General features: G+C 42.8%; 1 protein-coding gene across 1 annotated transcript in view; it reads left to right on the plus strand.

Moving 5' to 3' along the window:
- LOC126109449 (C3 and PZP-like alpha-2-macroglobulin domain-containing protein 8) overlaps positions 1-16,982 on the plus strand; it is a 968,006-nt gene that overhangs the window by 388,241 nt on the left and 562,783 nt on the right. The window contains exon 3 of the mRNA XM_049914479.1: positions 6,585-6,778. Coding sequence (XP_049770436.1) covers positions 6,585-6,778 — 194 coding nt within the window. The remainder of the gene's footprint in view (positions 1-6,584; positions 6,779-16,982) is intronic.

The following is a 16,982-nucleotide window of genomic DNA, read 5'->3' on the forward strand; positions in this document are numbered from 1 at the left end:
ACGACGTCCTACTCGTATGGCTGCACGAAAACCATTATTCAACATGGTGACGTTGCTGTCAGGGTTCCCCCGAGCCATAATCCGTAGGTAGCAGTCATTCACTGCAGCAGTAGCCCTTGGACGGCCTGAGTGAGGCATGTCATCAACAGTCCCTGTTTCTCTGTATCTCCAACATGTACGAAAAATATTGCTTTGGTTCACCGCAAGACGCCTGGACACTTCCCTTGTTGAGAGCCCTTCCTGGCACAAAGTAACAAACAATACGGACGCAATCTAACCGCGGTATTGACCGTCTAGGCATGGTTGAACTACGGACAACACGAGCCGTATACCTCCTTCCTAGTGGAATGACTGGAACAGATCGGCTGTCGGACCCCCTTCGTTTAGTAGGCGCTGTTCATGCATGGTTGTTTACATCTTTGGGCGGGTTTAGTGACGTCTCTGAACAGCCAAAGGTACTTTGTCTGTGATACTATATCCTCAGCCAACGTTTGTCGTCAGGAGTTCTGGGAACCCGGCTGACGCAAAACTTCTTTTGATGTGTGTCTTCATCGTTCGTAGGATGTTCTGCGGCTACTAACGTATTGGTATAGTCCTTCAGTGGTAGGTCCCTACTGTTTCTGATGAAAAGAGTCTACTTACAGATGAACATACTGTAGGTCGAGTATTTAGGACCAGACTGAACTATAAATATTGTGCAATATATCAATTAATTACTGGAATTGTAATTATTGTCAAGTAATTGATCGTGGTAAATGTTCTACTTCGCCTAGTGTCGGAATTGGTCATTTGAACTCAATTCTGTAGATATTCCTAGTCAAAAATAGATAAATAAAAAAGTAGATAAATATTTTTGTCTTCAGGAAGGGTTTTTCATTTAAAATAATTGCAGACAAAAACACTACAAATTTTACACAAAAGCTTCTTATTTCTCTACCGTTTCTACGAAGTAACAAAAGAGAAAGAAATTAAGGCATCAGTAACAAATTAAAAACTTAACAATTCCTCCATTGTTCAAAACAAAATCGGAAAGTAGTTTCTCTCATGCCTCTATCTGTTTGTAGTCACTGGAAACGAATAACATAACACGAAAAATAGAGTTCTCCAGCCTCACTTTTCACGCTTTATCACTAACTGTTCGTAATGCCTAAACAGTTGTCCGAACATCGATTTCAATAAAATTATTTGAGACTGTCCACAAGGATTTGAACCAGTACGAGAAAACTAGTAATTTTTGTAATATTCAGTGTACGGACTGTTTCGTTTTGTTTACCTGTTTTGCTGGATATTTTGATCCTAGCGACGTTGAAACGTATAAGTCAATTGTCTGAGGGTGTCTCCGAATCTTTCAGTCTTTGTTCGATGACTACATTTATTACTGGAAGTAACAGCAATACAAAAGGAATAATAGATTATTTCAGAAACCGGTTATTTTGAGCGGTTTTAACGGATACGTTAAACTGGAGATGAAACGAATGTGTGTGACCGAGAAAAAGTTGCTTCTGCGATAACATCCATCGCTACTTCGAAGTGACATAGATACATGACGCCATTTTTCAACATCAGTCTCCAGGTCTCTGTAAATATTCCACCTATCGTCCAATTTTTCGACGATATAATTCCGCTGCTTGGTCGCGGAGCCATATGATAACTGCTGTGTCAACGTTCTCACAGTTGGTTCAAATGACCCTGAGCATTATGGGACTTAACATGTGAGGTCATCAGTCCCCTAGACTTCGAAGTACTTAAACCTAACTAACCTAAGGACATCACACACATCCATGCCTGAGGCAGGATTCGAACCTGCGATCGTAGCAGTAGGGCGGTTCCTGGCTGAAGCGCCTAGAACTGCTCGGCCACAGCGGCTGGCTAACCGTTGGAGAAGATGGAAATCGCTTCGTAATCAGCATCATCCACCTGTGTGCAGCTTTGGTCAATCCGCCGACTGCATTTCACTATTCCGGGACGCTAGGGATGGAAAAAACCGACCGGTCAAAATCTCTCTCCCCGCCGTGCGGTTATAGGCGCTTCAGTCCGGAACCGCGGGACTGCTACGGTCGCAGGTTCGAATCCTGCCTCGGGCATGGGTGTGTGTGATGTCCTTAGGTTAGTTAGATTTAAGTAGTTCTAAGTTCTAGGGGACTTATGACCTAAGATGTTGAGTCCCATAGTGCTCAGAGCCATTTGAACCATTTCTCTAGATAAATCAGTAACTAACTATGTGCTGATTAAAATCTAAATCTGTATGTATTTCAGGCTTCTATTCCTATTTGTTTACATTTGCTTACTACTCTACACTCTAGAGCAGCAACGATCTTCATGTGATATCAAATAATGTAAATAAAACACAAAAAAATATTTCTTTACTTATATTTATTTGTTTAAAAATACGACATATGTAACTGCTTTGTAATAACATTCAAGTTGCCAGAAATTTCAGTTAGTGCTATACTTTCTTCGTCTGTAATTTGCTCTACAATTACAACCTTTTCTTTCTCTTCTGTCCCATGACATCATTAGCAATTTTTCATCAGCTGCAAGGTACATTAGATACCAGTGACCCTCTTCACATGGAGTACATAACATTTTTCATACATTTAAATATTCATCTTTTTCTTTTTGACAGACATAGCTAATAAAACAGAAACTAATGCTATATCGTTCTTTGACAGCTTGGGTTTTTGTAATCGCGTTAGCAGCTGAAAATACTGACATAACTATTGATGTTGTGATGGTAGCTTCAACATATTGAAGAAATTAAATATAGTCATCATCATCATCATCATCATCATCATTTAAGACTGATTATGCCTTTCAGCGTTCAGTCTGGAGCATAGCCCCCCTTATACAGTTCCTCCATGATCCCCTATTCAGTGCTTACATTGGTGCCTCTTCTGATGTTAAACCTATTACTTCAAAATCATTCGTAACCGAATCCAGGTACCTTCTCCTCGGTCTGCCCCGACTCCTCCTACCCTCTACTGCTGAACCCATGAGTCTCTTGGGTAACCTTGCTTCTCCCATGCGTGTAACATGACCCCACCATCTAAGCCTGTTCGCCCTGACTGCTACATCTATAGAGTTCATTCCCAGTTTTTCTTTGATTTCCTCATTGTGGACACCCTCCTGCCATTGTTCCCATCTACTAGTACCTGCAATCATCCTAGCTACTTTCATATCCGTAACCTCAACCTTGTTGATAAGGTAACCTGAATCCACCCAGCTTTCGCTCCCATACAACAAAGTTGGTCGAAAGATTGAACGGTGCACAGATAACTTAGTCTTGGTACTGACTTCCTTCTTGCAGAAGAGAGTAGATCGTAGCTGAGCGCTCACTGCATTAGCTTTGCTACACCTCACTTCTAGTTCTTTCACTATGTTGCCATCCTGTGAGAATATGCATCCTAAGTACTTGAAACCGTCCACCTGTTCTAACTTTGTTCCTCCTATTTGGCACTCAATCCGTTTATATTTCTTTCCCACTGACATTACTTTCGTTTTGGAGATGCTAATTTTCATACCATAGTCCTTACATTTCTGATCTAGCTCTGAAATATTACTTTGCAAACTTTCAATCGAATCTGCCATCACAACTAAGTCATCCGCATATGCAAGACTGCTTATTTTGTGTTCACATATCTTAATCTCACCCAGTCAGTCTATTGTGTTCAACATATGATCCATAAATAATATGAACAACAGTGGAGACAGGTTAAATATAGTATTGTTAATAAATGCAAAGTATGTATGCAAAATTAGCCTATTTTGTAAAAATAAGGATCATCTTGTGGGCAATATATACAGTTCTGTTGATAAATATTGTACATGTGGAAGTCCATCATGTGATGGTCCCTTATATGCAAGAAATTTCGAACATCACAGCAGGAAAGTGGAGATTTGCAGATACCACCAGCTCGAGGATTTGATTGGTGCACAGTCTACCAGTCACAGGTGGTGTTTACAAATCTTCGCCAGTCCCTACTATCCAAATGTCTTTGTATTTCTCTGGCTCCCATAGAGACAGGTTTTGATGATGAGGTCCCATACTCCGAGGAGTGTTGGGGACGATGTGGGAAACCCGCACCGCCATACTAGGCAAGGTCCTAGCGGAGGTGGTTTGCCATTGCCTTCCTCCGACCGTAATGGGGATGAATGATGGTGATGAATACGATACAACACCCAGTCATCTCGAGGTAAGGAAAATCCCTGGCCCCGCTGGGAATCGAACCCGGGTCCCCGTGCGCGGGAAGCGAGAACGCTACTACGAGACCACAAGCTGCGGACAGGCAGGTTTTGGTGGAGAATAAAAAAATGGGAAAACATGTTTTTGCAAAAGACTTTGTTTAAGCAACCAAATGCATCATTTTCTGTGGTTACCCCATGTTATTTAAAACGAATGTTGTATCGTTCTTTTCAGAACGTCACAGCCTATCTCAGTCTACCCCTCCTGATGTCCACGGCACGTTGAATCCCGATCATCCTTTAACCTTTTTTAAATGTTCGGATAATAAGTTGCCGTCTCTTTAATCTAAGAGTAGATGATCAATGCAACTATCCGCTATCTCTGTGTAATGTCTTGTCTGTATAGACTCGTATCTGTTGTCTTTAAGATCCCTTAACCTTCACACACAAGTCCATACAGTAAAGTAAGGCCCTCCCAGTTCTTGGCTGATCCGTAATAAGACAGGCGAAAAATTTCTCTAATGGAGGATTATTAGTATTACCTCCATTTTTATTCGCTCTCTCTCTTTCTTTCATTAATCTATGTGTAGTTTTTAATATAAAATTTCATTACGTGATATAGTGATAATAAGAATCAGCCAAATAGAATCTTTGGTGGAGTCCTTCGTCTTGGTAATCAGCGGCTGGCTTGATGTAAGAGATCTTTACATTTATTATTATTGTGAAACACTGCAGTCAGTCGGGAGAATCAATCGTTTGGACAATTTGTTCCTTTTACGAAAGATTGCGAATTCCAGATGTGTACGAAGCCTTTTTGGACGATTTAACACAGACTCAGTGATTGTAGGCTCTCTTCGACACAGCTGAAACTTCCCCACTAACTACAGGGCCAACGTGTTCAACAAATGATTCAGAAAAAAACTCATTCGTTCATTCACTCCAGAACAAAAAGTCACAAACCTTATTTAGGGAGGAAAACGTGTATTAAATCCATCTCCATTTCATGTCCAGATCTCCGGTGATTCCACGCCTTAATTATTTTCCTTTTACAATCCCTTTCTCATCAAAACAAACCGCTATCGGCACAAATGTTAATTGGCTCGCTTTAGCGAGAAGAAAAGCAGAACATGTATCTCTCAGAAACACGCCAATCCCTTTCAACATATACTCCAGAAGCTGTCCTAGTTAGAAATACTGAGAGGGTACTTCTGATAGGCAGTTTTCATGATACAAAATGTCTGAATTAAGGCAGAACTTCCATGGTATTGAACATCTCAGTACAAAAAGCTTTTAACTGAAACTTAGGACTCGGCATTATAACTTGCAATGTGAGCTGTGTGGCGAAGGATATTCAAAATGAAGAATACGTACTGATCAATTAGGCACAGGCAATTTTTTAGATGGTAACCTTAACAGTGCAGTTGAGGTTGATACCAGGAACGTCGCTGAGAATGCTTCTTTCATTAAGGAGGAGATTATGCCATTCCAATGTGTAATGAAACAGGCCTCGGATCCTCACGATTCGTTGAACCTACTGTGCCTGTCATGTGTGTCCGTGACTGATGGATCGTATGCCGCACAGTCGCACATCATGTGACATGGCCTATATCAGGATGTTTTCTTTGAGAGAATACGTCTATAGCTAATTTCCAGAGGCGGTCTGCGAGACAGAACTCTGTCAGCTAATCCCGATGATTTCCAATAATTTCAGTAAATGGAAAAGATTTCCGAGCAGTGGAACTACCATTTGACTATATACGCAGCTGGAGCAGTTAAGTGAAAATCTTACATATTTTGAATGGATATTACAAATTATAGAAAACTAGGGTATTTTCGACTACATACAAAAATTCTATTAAAGATGAACAACTCGTATAACGAAAGGAAACTGTAAAATTTCTTCAGCTGTGCTTGCCTAGGTAACAGAATAGCTTTTCATAGTCACAGTACTCGAAGAGATAAATCTAGGTCGATAGAGGTTAACGTCAAATTGCTGTAATCACAAGACGAAAGACTGACGGAATAAGGAGCCAAGTCAGACGTAAAGGAGTACAATATTAAACAGCTCTTCGAGTGCTGTACTTCACTGACAGAACTGAGAACACAGAACGTAACTCTTCTAACAACCATGGAGAAAGCATATATGCATCTATATTATTTCAAAGAATAAATGCACTGGAAAATACTTTGGCATCGACGAGCTGTCGCCGCATATATTACGAGAAAATCAGATCAGATAACTATTCCAAAGTGAATGAATGTGGATGGTTTCATTGAAAATGATTAATTGGTGTGTGGTAGTGGGTATTTGCTGTGGGGACATTACGATCCTTTGCTCAACTGTCTCTTTCACTTGTGACTGGGTGGAGTATATTTCTATGAGGCTGCTTGTGACGTTGCAGGTCTGTGACGGTGGTGAGTCCGCGGACGGCGGTGGCAGGGGGCGCCACGGCCGTGCTGGTCACCCTCAGCGGGGGGCCCCGCCGTCCCCCTCGGCCCCCCCTCAATGTGACGCTGCACCTCCTGGCGGCGTCTGGCGGCGACGAGGCCGACGCCGACCGGCCCATCATCTCCAGGAGCTCCGCCCTGGTGCAAGGTAGGCCTCGCAGGGTATCTCATTGTTGTGCACATAGTTCCGCGTAGTCAGCACGTACACAACTCTCCCACTAGAGCGTTCCCCGCAAAGCACTCGTCCGTCTCCGCACCACGAGATGGCGCTGCCATAGAGACGGACTAAATTCTGCTTCCGCCGATCCACGTATTAATATGTAACACAGCCAATGAGATTGCTGCTAACGTAGAAACTTTTCTCCTCGTGGATCACACTCGCGCAGTGATACCTGAACGCGTGAGGTATTATAACGAGTGTACAGACCTCCAATCATTTGTCTCCACCAGTCTGTACCAGTCTGCATTAGTCTGTACCAGTCTGTAGTCGACTTTCCGTCTGCGCCTAATAAGATTATCATATTCCTGTACATAGCCATGAAGAGAAGTGTATAGACACTTTGTCAAGTATCAGAGATATGTGAGAATAACATTAACGTACCAAGACCAAAGGAACTTCAGATTGTCAATTGTAAATAGTATCCAGAATGAAGTTACGTAAGGTTTATGCTTGTCACTATTTTAATAAATGTGTTGAAAATTAATCAAGTTCTGTTTAATGTTGGTCACTGTCAATTTGCTACTCTAAGTGTGCAAGTGGCATTTGTATCGTCTGACCTAACGGCAGAAAAACACGCCACGATAAGACCACGAGACATATTGCTGACACTCGCCTACTTCGTTAGAGCGACAAGTCAAATAATCTCATGGTGTGTGTACTGTAGGTCTTACAGTATGCACACCACAATATCATCATCCTCCTTCACCATTTACAACACTCTGCCAACACTGGCGTAACTTTGCGATTCCGCCACTGTAGAAATCACATCGTTTTAGGCGGAGAAGGCATTCGGATCACACTTTCATCCAGAGAGGAAGTTCCTTCATGGCTGTCCGACACACAGGGGAAAAGGTGAAAATCTGGGAGCGCAACATCAGCTGAATAAGGTGGGTGCGGATTGACTCCCTAACCCAACTGCTGTATAGAGTTTCGTGTCTGTCTAGAAGAACGTATGAGGGAGTTATCATGGAGTAACATCACTCCACGTAGTCTTCCTGGTTGTTTTTTTTTTCGCACTGTGTCTGCAAGAGGTCTCACTTGTTGGCAATAACTGTCAGTAATGATGGTTACACCTTGGGGAAGTAATTCGTAGCACACCACATTGCCGCTGTTTCACCAGATGCTTAACATCATCTTTTGTGGGTGCGTGTAGTTTTTTGAATGAGGATTTGCTGCTTTGTTTGGTCTCTACCATTCTTTTCTTTTCCGTATATTAGCATAAAGACACTATTTCTCGTCACCAGTAACGATGCAGGATAGAAACAGTCGCTGTTGCTCAGTAGCCAATTGCTGACGAGCAAGCATAGGTGCAGATATTTCCACCCGCATATTTTTGTGATTTTGACCTTGAGCCCGATTTTTGAAACTTCCCCATTGCACGAAATGTCGCACGATGGTCGAATGATCACACTTCACCACATTTACCAGTTCTCGAGTACACTGACGCGGATAATTGTGGATTAATGCGTTTAAACCCCGAAGGACCGCGTATATGGCGAGCCACTGATGTGATTAAGGCCCCTTCTAAATCTAGAAAACCATTTTCCTGCAGTGCTCTGTCCAATAGCATTATCCTGATACACGGTGCCACTCTATTCAATCGCAACAGAATAATATCTCGGAAATGTTCCGATTTCTCCATCTGGCACCCCATTTTCTAGCTCCCACAGTCCACTCGCTATCTCGGATCGTTCAACTGGCTCTAAGCACTACGGGACTTAACATCTGAGGTCATCAATCCCCTAGATTTATAACTACTTAAACCTAACTAACCTAAGGACATCACACACATCCATGCCCGAGGCAGGATTCGAACCTGCGACCGTAGCAGCAGCGCAGTTCCAGACTGAAGCGCCTAGAACCGCTCGTCCACAGCGGCCGGCTACACGTCACAATGGAACCGCCCAATTTTAGGACTGTATATTTAACTATTAATTCATTATTATATATCTTGTGCATCAACAAGCTAACAGTCTGCCTATCCCCATTAGAGAAAGAATTGAAAGGAAAACGATGCACGTCCATGCTTGGCAATAACGGCTTCGCTAACAGTGGAAACTACTTGTAAGTGGCACAGTAAAAGGCGAAGGATGGATCCGCCGTTGGGTTCCGTCATGTATCGGAATTCTCCAGAAATCTTCGTGTCGACTTGTCTTTTTAATTTCTTCCTTCTTTTATTTCTGCCAAGGCCAGCGACCTAGCAGTTGTAGTGTCAAAATTGCGTGATGAAGCTAAATGTTCACGCCTAACACCGATTACGTCAGCATTTCCTGTGACACGTCTCCGCCCACCCGACAGACCAGTCTTGTCATTTAGATTTTCGTTCATCAATTTCAGGAACTGTTTTTGAAGAATACCGATGTGAAGAAATAGCACACTAGTTGTGTTAAAAATTATTTTTCAACGCAACTGGTTTGCTGCTTCTTCATATCTGATATCTTCTTACTCCATTCACACTGTCACCATCCAGTGCAAGCGGACTTCTCCCTTGTCACCTGTATTTGCTTGACACAGTCAAAGAGAAAGACTGCACGTGATGAGACCTCAAAAAGTACTAAGACTTCTTTACACAGTGGAAGTAAAATTATGTTCTACACAATTTCAAAAGAACAACTTCAAATATGTACCGAAAATTGTGAAAAAATCTAGTATAAAATTGTTGCGTACATAGTTCCGCGTAGCCAGCACGTACACAACTTTCCCACTAGAGCGCGCCCCGCTAAGCACAAGACAGCAGGCGCAGCACTCGTCCGTCTCCGCACTACGAGATGGCGCTGCCTTAGAGACGGACCAAATTCTGCTTCCGCCGATATGCGTATTAATATGTAATGCAGCCCATGACATTGCTGCTAATGTAGAACCTTTTCTCCTCACGAATCACACTCGCGCAGTGATACCTGAATATGCGAGGTATTATAACAAATGTACAGACCTCTGCTTAGTCTACATTTGTCTGCTCCAGTCTACATTAGTCTGTACCTCTATATTCAAGTTTCAGTCTGCGCTTAATAAGATTATCATATTCCTGTACATAGCTGACATATTGCTGACACTCGCCTACTTCGTTAGAGCGACAAGTCAAATAATATGATGATGTGTGTACCGAAGGTCTTACAGTACGCACACCACAGCCACCTTGCGACTTTTGCATGCAGTGGGGAAGGTTCAAAAATCGGGTGTGTCAGTTCCGCATGCTCAAACCTAAAAACAACAATCAGTGTGTGGCCATATGGGCATCTCTGCTTCTTCGTTATCAACTGGGTCGTGAACAACACCGACCACTCCTCTCCTGTATGGTTTCTGGTGACGGGAAATGGTGTCTTTACGCTAACATAAAGGAAGGAAAGGAGTCATTGAGCCCAAACATAGCGGGAACTCGCGAAACAAAAACCTCTGCGCATCCACAAAAGATAATATTCTGCATCTGGTGGAATAGTGACAGTGTGGTGTACTACTAACTGCTTCCCCGAGGTGCAACCATCGCTGCTGATATTTATCGTCAACAAATGAGTTGTCTTACAGATGTAGACCAACAGCCATGAACAGCACCACAAAAGACCATATGCTGTAGATACGGCTTTTCTAAAGTAATGCTACTACACGATAACGCCAGCCCGCACTCGGATAAACTGCCCACACGCCCCCCCCCCCCCCCAACCAAAAAAAAAAAAACAGAGTAGCGTTCGGAAGTCGTTCCGCACTTATCTTGTTCACCCGGTTTTGCGCACTCGGACTTCCACCTTTCCTGCTTGCAAACGTATGCACAAACCCAATAGTAAAGAATTACGCTGTTGTTGTTGCGGTCTTCAGTTCTGAGACTGCTTTGATGCAGCTCTCCATGCTACTCTATCCTGTGCAAGCTTCTTCATCTCCCAGTACCTACTGCAACCTACATCCTTCTGAATCTGCTTAGTGTATTCATCTCTTGGTCTCCCTCTACGATTTTTACCCTCCACGCTGCCCTCCAATTCTAAATTTGTGATCCCCTGATGCCTCAGAACGTGTCCTACCAACCGGTCCCTTCTTCTAGTCAAGTTGTGCCACAACCTCCTCTTCTCCCCAGTTCTATTCAATACCTCCACATTAGTTATGTGATCTAACCATCTAATCGTCAGCATTCTTCTATAGCACCACATTTCGAAAGCTTCTTGTCCAAACTATTTATCGTCCATGTTCCATTTCCATACATGGCTATATTCCATACAAATACTTTCACAAACGACTTCCTGACACTTAAATCTATACTCGATGTTAACAAATTTCTCTTCTTCAGAAACGCCTTCCTTGTCATTGCCAGTCTAAATTTTAAATCCTCTCTGTTTCGACCATCATCAGTTATTCTGCTCCCCAAATAGCAACACTCCTTTACTACTTTAAGTGTCTCATTTCCTAATCTAATTCCCTCAGCATCACCAGACTTAATTCGACTACATTCCATTATCCTCGTTTTGCTTTTGTTGATGTTCATCTTATACCCTCCTTTCAAGACACTGTCCATTCCGTTCAACTGCTCTTCCAGGTCCTTTGCTGTCTCTGACAGAATTACAATGTCATCGACGAACCTCAAATTTTTTATTTCTTCGCCATGGATTTTAATACTTACTCCGAATTTTTCTTTTGTTTCGTTTACTGCTTGCTCAATATACAGATTGAATAACATCGGGGATAGGCTACTACTCTGTCTCACTCCCTTCCCAACCACTGCATCCCTTTGATGTTGCTCGACTCTTATAACTGCCATCTCGTATCTGTACAAATTATAAATATCCTTTCACTCCCCGTATTTTATCCCTGCCACCTTTAGAATTTGAAAGAGAATATTCCAGTCAACATTGTCAAAAGCTTTCTCTAAGTCTGCAAATGCTAGGATGGTAGGTTTGCCTTTCCTTAATCTAGCTTCTAAGACAAGTTGTAAGGCCAGTATTGCCTCACGTGTTCCAACATTTCTACGGAATCCAAACTGATCTTCCCCGAGGTCGGCTTCTACCAGTTTTTCCATTCGTATGTAAAGAATTCGCGTTAGTATTTTGCATCTATGACTTATTAAACTGATAGTTCGGTAATTTTCGCAACTGTCAACACCTGCTTTCTTTGCGATTGGAATTATTATATTCTTCTTGAAGTCTGCGGATATTTCGCCTGTCTCATACATCTTGCTCACCAGATGGTAGAGTTTTGTCATGACTGGCTCTCCGAAGGCCGTCAGTAGTTCTAATGGAATGTTGTCTACTCCCGTGGCCTTGTTTCGACTCAGGTCTTTCAGTGCTCTGTCAAACTCTTCACGCAGTATTGTATCTCCCATTTCATCTTCATCTTCATCTTCATCTACATCCTCTTCCATTTCCATAATATTGTCCTCAAGTACATCGCCCTTGTATACACCCTCTACATACTCCTTCCACCTTTCTGCTTTCCCTTCTTTGCTTAGAACTGGGTTTCTATCTGAGCTCTTGATATTCATACAAGTGGCTCTCTTTTCTCCAAAGGTCTCTTTAATATTTCTGTAGGCATTATCTATCTTACCCCTAGGGAGATAAGCCTCTACATCCTTATATTTGTCCGCTAGCGATCCCTGCTTAGCCATTTTGCACTCCCTGTAGATCTCATTTTTGAGACGTTTGTATTCCTCTTTGCCTGCTTTATTTACTGCATTTTTAAGTTTTCTCCTTTCATCAATTAAATTCAATATTTCTTCTGCTACCCAACGATTTCTACTAGCCCTCGTCTTTTTACCTACTTGATCCTCTGCTGCCTTCACTTCTTCATCTCTCAAAGCTACCCATTCTTCTTCTACTGTGTTTCTTTCCCCCATTCCTGTCAATTAGTCCCCTATATTCTCCCTGAAACTCTGTACAACCTCGGGTTTAGTCAGTTTATCCAGATCCCATCTCCTTAAATTCCCACCTTAATGAAAATTTCTCTGGGGAGGTGCGGGTGTGGGTTGGAAAGAAGTCACTGGGAAAACGTTTGAAACTACATGTAAAGTTTGTTTGGCAGCAGCTGAGGGCCCTCATTCTCAAATACCAGATAAATATAGTCCGGGTAATTTGCACGCAGTGATTTACAGTGCCTCACGACGTATACACAAGTTTGGTGCAAATTGTTCAAATGGCTCTGAGCACTATGGGGCTTAACTTCTGAGGTCATCAGTCGCCTAGAACTTAGAACTACTTAAACCTAACTAACCTAAGGTCATCACACACATCCATGCCCGAGGCAGGATTCAAACCTGCGACCGTAGCGTTCGCGCGGTTCCAGACTGAAACGCCTAGAACTGCTCGGCCACACCGGCCGGCGGGATTCTTTCAAAGTAGCTTGTTCTAAAGCACACTGAAATTCAAGCAATTCATTGTCTCCATTCCTGCATTACACTGAAAACAATCATCGACGAGCCATCACCCTCTTACACAATAGACACCACTCAGATACATACATAAATATAAGCATTTGAAAATCTTTGCTGAAGATACTTGTTGAACAGTAGCCCCGTATGGAAGAAGATAATAGAAGCTTTGGGAATGTGTAGTTGCTGAAGATTGTTAGGGATTATGCAGGTAGTTAGCGGAACTAATGAGGAGGTACTGAATCTAATTGGGGAAGAAAGGAGTTTATGGTACGGTCTGAGCTACAGATGCGCTAGTTCGATACGATACGTCATGGAGCATCGAGCAGTTTTCCCCCTGGTAGGGATGGAGCTTCTGATATAGTTATATCGAAATTGCTTCCAAAACAAGGCGATACCCGTTGGCGACAAATTATTCAAAGATACGAGGATCACTGCAGAAGAAATGCACACTATTCTCCTTAATCCATATTTTATTCTACATGTTTGAAAGTTTTACAGTGCGTAGATACATCCTGTAGGAACAATATTTTCATTTCTCCACATAATCTCCATCCTTGTCAACTGCCTTACGCCATCTTGGAACCAGGGCCTGTATACCCGCACAGTAAAATTCTGGACCAACCTGTTGGAGCGACTGTTTGGCAGCGTGCACAAGGGAGTCATCATCTTCAAACCTTGTTCTACGAAGAGAGTCTTTCAGTTTCCCAAAGAGATGGTAGTCACACGGAGCCAGGTCAGGACTGTAAGGCCCGTGTTTCAGTGTTGTCCATCAGAGTTTTGTGATCGCTTCCATGGCTTTTTGATTGACATGTGGCTGTGCATTGGCGTGCAACAGCAAAACATCCTGCTTTTGCCGATGTGGTCGAACACGACTCAGTCGAGCTTGAAGTTTCTTCAGTGTCGTCACATATGCATCAGAAGTTATGGTGGTTCCACTTGGCACGATGTCCACAAGCAAGAGTCCTTCAGCATCGAAAAACACCGTAGCCATAACTTTTCGAGCAGCAGGTGTGGTTTTGAATTTTTTTTTCTTGGGTGAATTTGCATGATGCCACTCCATTGATTGCCTCTTCGTCTCTGGTGAAAAATGATGGAGCCATGTTTCATCACCTTTCTTCCAAGAAATTCGTCTCCACCATTCTCGTACTGTTCCAAAACTTCGCTGCATACCGTTTTCTTTGTTTCTTCGTGAGCCACTGTCAACATCCTAGGCACCCACCTAGCACAAACCTTTTTTAAAGCCAACACTTTCGGTATTCTGCAAACACTTTCTACCCCTATCCCAACGTAGCATGACAATTCGTTCACTGTGATGCGTCTGTCAGCAGTCACCAATTCGCTAACTCCCTGCACATTGTCTGGAGTGTGTGCAGTACGAGGCCTGCCGCTGCGAGAACAATCCTCAATACTGCCGTCCCCACTTTCATCACATAACCTGCCTTGCCCACCGACTAACTGTACTGCGATCGACAGCAGCAACTCCATACACCTTTTTCACCATCTTGTGGATGTTTCCCACTGTCTCGTTTTCACAGCACAGGAATTCTTTGAGAGCACGTTGTTTCTGACGAACGTAAAGTGTAGCAGCCATCTTGAAGACATAATGTGACGGCGCCACTCACGGGAACAGGTTGAACTAAGTTTGAAAACAAGCGGGAAGGATGTATCTACACAATGTAAAACTTTCACACATGCAGAATGTGCATTTCTTTTGGAGTGACCCTCGTATATCGATATCGAAATGGCAATATCGAGTGGCAATATTTGTATTTTATCATAATTTTTTTTCGCAATTTTCGATAAATATTTGAAGTTGTTCTTAGCAACTATAGGTGGTATAAAGAAGAAGTTCGATTGGACTAGTGCCTAACCCCCTCTCCCACCTGAATGGAATAACAAGATATCCGACGTGAAGAAATAGCACAGCACTTGCATTGAAAACCAATTTTTAACGCAACTGATGTGCTAATTTTTCACATCGGCATTCTTAAAAAACAGTTGCTGAAACTGATGAACAAAAATCTGAATGACAAAATTGGTCTTCGCGGCGGACGGAGACGTGTGAGGGGAAATGCTGACGTAATCGGCGCCCGGCGCTACCAACAGAAACTGCAACGCTTAACTTCACCACGCAGTTTGACACTAAATCTGCTAGATCGCCTGCGTTGGCAGAAATGGAAAAACGGGGAAGTCGATATGAAGTGTCCCAGACAAATCCGATATCTGACGAAACGGTACGACTGACCCATCGGACACCTTTTATTGTGCCACTTGCCGGCCAGCAAACTGGTTATCGCCAATAGTGAACGTGCATTTTAATTCTTGCTCTGAGGGTGACAATCATACTGCTAGCTTCTTGATGTACAGAATACGAGGAGCGTTTGAAAAGTCCATGCCAAGTCCGAGAGATGGCACCACCGGGGCATATCGAGGTCATGTTTAGTCAGTAGCATCTTTGGACAGAACGCACACCAATTTTCAGACATATTGGTCTATATCTTCGTGTTTGGAATTCGTGTGAATCAAGGAAGTCGACTGATTTTCAAAAAATGGACGAAAAAGAATTTTGTGTGGTGATTAAACATTACTTTATGAACGGTAAAACGCCTCAGTAGACTAAAGAGAAGCTTGGTAAACATTACGGTGAATCTGCTCCTTCGATTAGAACAGTTTATAAGTGGTTTCAAAATTTTCGGAATGGCCATATGGGCACAAGTGATGCTGAACGTTCTGGACGCCCTGTGGAGGTTACGACTCCAGAAATCATTGATAAAACCCATGATACGGTGATGGATGAGAGAAGAGTTAAGGTGCGTGAGACTGCTAGTGCTGTGGGCACCTCGAATGAACGGGTACAAAATATTTTGCATAAGCATTTGGAGATGAGAAACCTATCCACAAGATGGGATCTGCGACTGCTCACGCTTGACCAAAAACGGAATCGTGTCAAGTGTTGCAAGAATGTTTTGCAGCTTTTCAGGAAGAATCCGCAGGACTTTAAGCGTCGTTTCGTCACATTCCTGAGACCAAACAACAGTGTAAACAATGGGTTACTAAGGGAGAATCTGCACCAAAAACGGCGAAGCCCATTCCTTCGGCCGGAAAGTTTATGCAGTCTGTCTTTTGGGATTGCAAGGGGTAATACTCATCGAATACCTGCAAAAGGATAAAACTATTACAGGTTAGTATTATTCATCATTATTGGACCGTTTGAAAACCGAGCTGCTATAAAAACGCCGGCGATTGGACCGCAAAAATGTCGTTTTCCATCACAACAACGTACCACCACACACCTCAGCAGTTGTGGTCGCCAAATTAATGGAAATAGGATTCCAACTCGTCTCACATCTCCCCCCTCCCCCCCTATTCTCCAGACTTGGCTCCCTCGGACTACTATTTGTTCCCAAATTTGAAGAAATAGTTGGTGGGACAAAGGTTTTATTCAAATTATGAGGTGATTGTTGCAGCAACTAGTAGCTATTTTGCAGTCTTTGACAGTTCCTATTATTCATAAGGGATCAACAAATTAGAACAACGTCGGACGAAGTGTATAAGTCTAAAAGGAGACTGTTGCTGCTGTTGTTGTTGTTATTGTTGATGTGGTCTTCAGTCCTGAGACTGGTTTGATGCAGCGCAGCTTTCCATGCTACTCTATCCTGTGCAAGCTACTTCATCTCCCAGTACCTACTGCAGCCTACATCCTTCTGAATCTGTTTAGTGTATTCATCTCTTGGTCTTTCTCTATGGTTTTTACTCTCCACGCTGCCCTCCACTACTAAATTAGTG

Source organism: Schistocerca cancellata, chromosome 12 (assembly GCF_023864275.1).
Source record: "Schistocerca cancellata isolate TAMUIC-IGC-003103 chromosome 12, iqSchCanc2.1, whole genome shotgun sequence".
Lineage (NCBI taxonomy): Eukaryota > Metazoa > Arthropoda > Insecta > Orthoptera > Acrididae > Schistocerca > Schistocerca cancellata.